This window comes from Amphimedon queenslandica, unplaced genomic scaffold (genome assembly GCF_000090795.2).
Source record: "Amphimedon queenslandica unplaced genomic scaffold, v1.1 AMPQUscaffold_13433, whole genome shotgun sequence".
NCBI classification, from domain to species: domain Eukaryota; kingdom Metazoa; phylum Porifera; class Demospongiae; order Haplosclerida; family Niphatidae; genus Amphimedon; species Amphimedon queenslandica.
The window spans coordinates 15574-22013 of record NW_003546331.1 but is presented as its reverse complement, the minus strand read 5'-3'; the positions used below and the strand labels follow the sequence as shown (position 1 = coordinate 22013).

General features: G+C 36.7%; 2 protein-coding genes across 2 annotated transcripts in view; both read left to right on the top strand.

The window, feature by feature from the left end:
* LOC105312562 (uncharacterized) overlaps positions 1–4601 on the top strand; it is a 28839-nt gene extending 24238 nt beyond the window's left edge. The window contains exons 2-13 of the mRNA XM_011405304.2: positions 64–202; positions 266–317; positions 365–739; positions 825–998; positions 1089–2084; positions 2180–2400; positions 2514–2738; positions 2824–2959; positions 3386–3543; positions 3600–3685; positions 3816–3985; positions 4189–4601. Coding sequence (XP_011403606.2) covers positions 64–202; positions 266–317; positions 365–739; positions 825–998; positions 1089–2084; positions 2180–2400; positions 2514–2738; positions 2824–2959; positions 3386–3543; positions 3600–3685; positions 3816–3985; positions 4189–4479 — 3023 coding nt within the window. The 3' untranslated portion in view covers positions 4480–4601. The remainder of the gene's footprint in view (positions 1–63; positions 203–265; positions 318–364; positions 740–824; positions 999–1088; positions 2085–2179; positions 2401–2513; positions 2739–2823; positions 2960–3385; positions 3544–3599; positions 3686–3815; positions 3986–4188) is intronic.
* On the top strand, positions 4595–6436 carry LOC109581563 (CUB and sushi domain-containing protein 1-like; the record flags this gene model as incomplete). The annotated part of the gene is made up of 5 exons (XM_019995800.1): positions 4595–4704; positions 4756–4976; positions 5044–5086; positions 5127–5387; positions 5439–6436. Coding segments are annotated over exons 1-5 (1614 nt in total), but the record flags the coding sequence as incomplete, so codon positions are not given.
* Positions 6437–6440: the final 4 nt, after the last annotated feature.

Genomic DNA, 6440 nt, shown 5'->3' with positions numbered 1-6440 from the left:
TGTATATTGCTTGTATCTTTATATTCTTTAGTATTGTATGAGCATACTTTGTTTGTCCCATAGGTATTAGTCAAGGATTAGCTCATTTGGATTGTGATGTATCGAGCACACTACCTTCAAATGAAGTTAATGTTAAGCTAATTGACATCATTGTTCAAGCACCATCCAGTAGTAGTAATAACTTCATGGTATTTGTCAACAAGTAAGGAAATGAATGATTAGTAAATGCATTGATGATTTTAATCATTTTATTTCATTCCTGTAGCATTCAAAGAAGTATTTCTGGAACCCCTGTTGGCAGCTCAACAACTGATTCAGTAAGATCATGTTAGCATACTGTAGATATTGAATAATTTCTCTTTAGGTTGCTATTCAAGTGGTACCAAGAAGATTGTATTACGTATTAGTCAGCTCCCTTCAATCTGATATTATTAATATGGCTACACTTGATGGATCTACCTCTACCACTAGACCATACTACACAGTATTCCATAATGATCTATACACTACCCCATTGGCACCTAACACTGTTCCTGGTCAAGAATTATTAAATCCAATGGCTGATGTTGTTTGTAATTTAGCTGGTGTGTCCTTGGATTGTACTAGTATATCTACTAGTGATACTGGTGGATCTGGTTCATTCAAAGTACAAATTAGTCCAAACCCAGCTGTACCTCCTTCAGCTCGTCTCCAAGTACTGACTAGTACTGTGTCACTTTATGTATGGGAACCAGTTAATGTAAGAATCATTATCCTACTGTATTAATTCTTTTATGCATGGATATTGTAATACAATTTTAAGATGCTTCTATTTGTTTCAATAGGTTTATATTGAGGTTAGTGATGATGAGTTGACACCAGTTGAAGGATGGCAGCATGGCAGTAACTGTACTTTATCACCAGAATCATATCAGACCAGTCGTATTAGTGTATACTCCACATTCAGTGATGGAACAAATACATTTACTGCTGATATTACCGACAGAATACTACCCAAGGTAAATATTAAAGTTTGGAACTACTTACAACACAATTTTTTATGACTAAATGTTTTATTCTTATCTTTTTCTTTTCTCTTCTCTCTCTAGATTCAATTTAACGATAATACTTCTATTATCAATTTCAACACTACACTGGGTATCATTCAACCCACCGCTCCAGGACTAGTCAATGTATCCCTGCCTCACTACGGCTCCTCCAGTCTCTGGGACTCTAAGATAATCCACACTACTCAAACCACGCCTCTTAGATACCTTCGTCTTGACCCAATCGTTGCATCAGTTCGTCTGCTAACATCTTACAGCTACGACTCAAGATTGTCACCTAGTTTTGTAACCCTACAGGTATTACCCGGATTATTCTATCTACAAGAGGAGACAGAGGTCACTGTCTCTGTTGTACTCTCTGACGGGCGTCGTCTCTTATTGACTGACCCCAATGAGATACTAATAGAGTCATCAAACTCATCTGTTGTCAGTGTGTCTGGTAACAAGATAGTCGGAGTTAGTGAGGGAGTAGTTGATCTCAATGTAACTTGGGTTGGTTGCTCTGGCCCTCTAATGACTGAATTTATAACTGTCAGTGTTGAGTTTGACCAGTTTAGACCTTTCTTCTCACCTGATTCTGGGAACGTGTCCGTATCTGAAAATACTCCAATCGGCTCCACCATTGCTATATTGGAGGCCATCGATGAAGATGTCATTAATATACACAATGATGACATACAGTATAGCATAAGGAATGATCCTTACGATGGTCTGTTTACGGTTGATGTGACATTAGGATCAGTGAAACTAACTCGTCCATTAGACAGAGAGACTAATGATACGTATGTCATTGAAGTTGAAGCTACTGATGCTGTACAGCGTCGTCAAAGAGAATGCTTACAACAACCACCAACACAACCTACAGCTACCAGTCCTCCAAGTACTACAACTCCACCACCTTCTCTTGTTAGTGGTAGTGGTAGTGGTGATGAGTTAGGTAGTGGTGATGATCCTACTACTCCTCCTTCTCCTACTACTACTCCCGGTCCTGTTGTTAATACCACATGCCCTCCTGTGTCACCTGTCAGTGTCTTTACTGTAAGTTATTTAAAATTTATTTTAGATTATCCTATTCGTTTTTATAATAGCTTTTATTATATTTATATATTAATTCTCCCTTTCTCTCTCTCTAGTTGACTATTTATGTCACTGATATCAATGACAATCCTCCAGTTTGTCCATCATCACTGGCTGCACTCCAGGTCCTCAATGACACTCAGCCAAACACACTATTGACCACATATCAAGCCTCTGATGCTGACATTGGCAATAATGCACTCATCACTTATGAGCTGGGCAATCATGAGGACAGCTTCAGCATTAATCCAGCCACTGGTAGTATTACTAATGACAGGTGAGCAGTAAAAAGATTCTTAGCTTTGCTTTGATTATTTATGCATGCAAGTGATATTCAAATATAAGTGCTTTTTTATAAATTCTCTCCTTTATTTTTTGTCTTTAAATTAGACTTCTGTCCTCTCGTAATTACTCTCTGTCCATCATTGCTCGAGATGGAGGCAACCTAACTGCTTTCTGCTCTCTCTTTATTGAAGTGTATCGTTTCTATGACACTGTGTCTGTAACGTTTTCTGGATCTATTGATGATTTTAATGCCAATTTATTCGCTCAGTTAATCAGTGATTTACTGGGAGTCACAGTTGAAGTAGCTGCTATTAGACCCAGTGGTGATAAGTAAGGATGGAGAGAGGGAGAGAGTGAAAGAAATAGAGAAAAAGAATCAAATTAGAGGGAGTTATTATTCATTTATTATTTTTAGTAATTTTGTGGTTGACTTGTATGCTACTGAGAATGGACGGGTACTCGATCCTGATACGCTAGTTGACCTTTTCTCTCAACTTGATTCCCAGCAGAGAGATCTGTTGCTACAAGCTGGATTTAACATTGACTATGAGGTAGTATATTATTACTTTTCACTAAATGAATGATGTGTATTACATATTCTCAAGCCATGCAGAAAGTTTGAGCTGATTCCAATAAATATTTTTAAAGTTATGAGCAATTTTTAAAATGAGCCATTTTTTGAAAATACCCAAGGCTATAGCCCATGGTTTTTCTGAAAATTGGCTCCGAAATCACGTCCAATTTTTATTACGTTTTCTAATACATATTGATGTCCTTATGCTATGTAGAAAGTTTGAACTGTTTCCGACAAATAATTTTCAAGTTATGAGCATTTTTGAAAATGAGCCAATTTTTGAAAAATACCCAAGGCTATAGCCCATGGTTTTTCCAAAAATAAACCCCCACTTTTTACAATATTTTGAGTTTTTGCCGACTGCAACTATCAAGCTACCCTTTCTCTTACTCTCTCCTTTCAGACTATTATAAGTAACAAGCCTCCGCCAGCAACTCCAACAGTTATAATTGACAGGCAGATACCGGCTTGGGCTGTGGCTGTTATCATTGTTCTCAATTCTGTCATCATCATATCTCTACTGCTACTTATTGTTGGACTGCTTTGGAAACGACTCAAAAAGTAATGAAACAATAAAAAATTATGTTGCAAAATTTTATTATGATTATTTTTTGTAGAATGCGTGAGGAAAATAGACGCAGCAAACATAAAGAATCTGCTCTTCTTCCTAACCCTAATATATTGAATGAGTCTGGACATCATGGTCAGTTATGATACTCTAAAATTTTAATCTTGCATAATTACACTATTTATCATAATTTTTGAGTTACTGTGTCTATAATAACTATGATAATACTCTTTACTGTTGATTGCTTCCTTGTCTTTATACACAGAGAGAATGCATGGTGGGGTTATTGACCCTGAGACTGGACGTGCCATGCAGTACGAAAGGACAGTTGAAATTGAGCTACAGGAGACACAGAGAGGAGGAAAGAAAAGAGTTAAGAAAACCATTGAGAAAACGAGTTGGCTTGGATTACCTAAACCAGGATTACAGAAACCGGTAACCAAATGAAATAGTCAAAATATAATTTACTTTTGGTATAATTTGGAGCTTTGTTCTGGCTACTTCTTTTCATATTGCATGCTATCTACATATAGTTACATGTATTACAGTTTAAGCATCAAACAAACCCAAGAAGAACCTATTGATAATAATGTATTGTACTTTTAAAGCCACTTTTATTATAACCATTATTTTAATAGTTGTTCCAAGATGATTCATCAGATGATGATCAAGACCTGCCTCCAATAAAGGAGAGTAATCCATTGTACTCTACTGATCCGTATGAGACTGATTTCAGTAATCCGGTCTATCACAAAGAAGCTACTGATCTTGGAGGAGGAGGAGGAGGAGGAGGAGGTAGAGCCATTGGGACTTCAGTGCTGGGAACGGAGTCCGTTGAGATGGACGAGTTGGTACCTCTTTCACCTGATGATGTTGCCAAGATCAGTGAAGCTGAAGTGCCTATTGGACAATCTGATACTTTATATTAAACTTTTTATCTCATTTATTTATCTGTTTAATAGGATAGGCCTTTTTATGCATACATACTTTTGCTGATATACATAGTTCTGCATTGTTTTGAAGAAAATTATAGCCTTTTATAAACTTTAAATAATGCAGTGTTATGAATATGTTTATCATCCTTATCCCCTCCTACCTCAGCTCGGTGAAGATGCTTGCACTTTTTGCTCTACTTTTTGTCACCCTTTTACCTGGTAGATCTAATTAAGAATCTATTTGTTAACTTCTAAGTTTTGCTCTGTTAGATACCTTGCAAGCTTGTAAAGTAGGAGATGTTTACCAGTCTGTGGATTATGTCAGTAACATTGGAGGGAGGTGGTATCTCAATGTTGCTGTACCAGCAACATGTTCAGGATCTATTAACAGTTATGAAGTAGATTTTTATGATAACAGTTTGAGTGAAGATACAACTTATCGCATTACTCTTGCTGTATGGCGACCAATCAATTCAACAACTTATGAAATTGTAAGCTGTAGATTTATAATTACAATGTATTTTGATCTAGACTTACACTGCTATTGTGCTGTTATAGGATTCATTTACAACAAAGCAATCCACATATACTCATAACAATAGTAAGTGCACAGTGTTACTAACATTTGTGATGTAATGTAGAACGACGTAGAAAAAGAGCCTTAATAGCTAGGACATTTTCAATCAGTCCAGTAGTTGGTGTGCGTAAAGGAAGTATTATAGGAGTATATCTAGACAATACTAATCCATTACCAGTCATTGGAAACAAACCAGGCGAAACTGATATCAATGGTGTGCCTATTGGTGCTTGTGTTACAACAGCATCATCTAGCACTACAATACTTACTTGTACTGGAAGCAACCAAGTATCTACTAATGTGATACATGCTGAAGCTGATATTAGTAAGCCAAAGACTTAAGTTACTATTTTAATAAAGTCATTTTCTATTTCAGATATAGTCAACTGTAATACTCCACCTACTGTTAGTAATGCTATGTACTCTCAATTAGATGGTGATATACAGTATGGAGCTAGAGTCCAATACAACTGTAGTACTGGATATAATATTAATGGAAATGATATTATATCATGTCTACTGAATGCATCATGGTCTTCACCAACTCCATCTTGTTCATTAGTAAACTGTGGTAATCCTGGTGAACCAGCTAATGGATATACTAATGATAATGTATTTACTTATCAGTCTACAGTACAGTATCAATGTAATGAAGGATATCAACTATCAGGTGACTCATCTATTGAATGTACAGCTAATGGTAATTGGAACAATACACTACCAAACTGTCCAATAATTAATTGCACTGATCCTGGTACACCCAACAATGGAGAAAGGACTGGAGTGAATTTCTATTTCAATTCAACAGTTTCTTACAGTTGCAATACTGGATATAGTTTAACAGGAGCTGCCTCTATTACTTGCTTAGCTACCGGCCTGTGGAGTTCACCAGTACCTTCCTGTCCTCCAGTTAATTGTGGTGATCCTGGTACACCTGCCAATGGAAACAAGAGCAGCAGTGTATATACTTATAGCTCAGTAGTATCTTATCAGTGTATTAGTGGATACTCTATATCAGGAGCTGATACTCTGTCATGCTTATCTACTGGTTCATGGAATGGTTCAGTTCCTTATTGCTATCCTGATTGTATTGATCCTGGTGATCTCTCTAATGGGCAGAGAGCTGGTGATACTTTTAACTACAATTCAGTTTTATCATACACTTGTAACACTGGGTACAATCTAACAGGAGAAAGCTCAATTACCTGCCTATCTAATGGTACATGGAGTAATATGATGCCTTCTTGTATTATAGTTAACTGTAGTGATCCAGGTACACCCACTAATGGAGAAAGGTTTGGTGATGTATTCACATATGGAGCTGAGGTGGTTTATAGCTGTAATGATGAGTATAGTCTTGTTGGTAGTCAGGCTATTA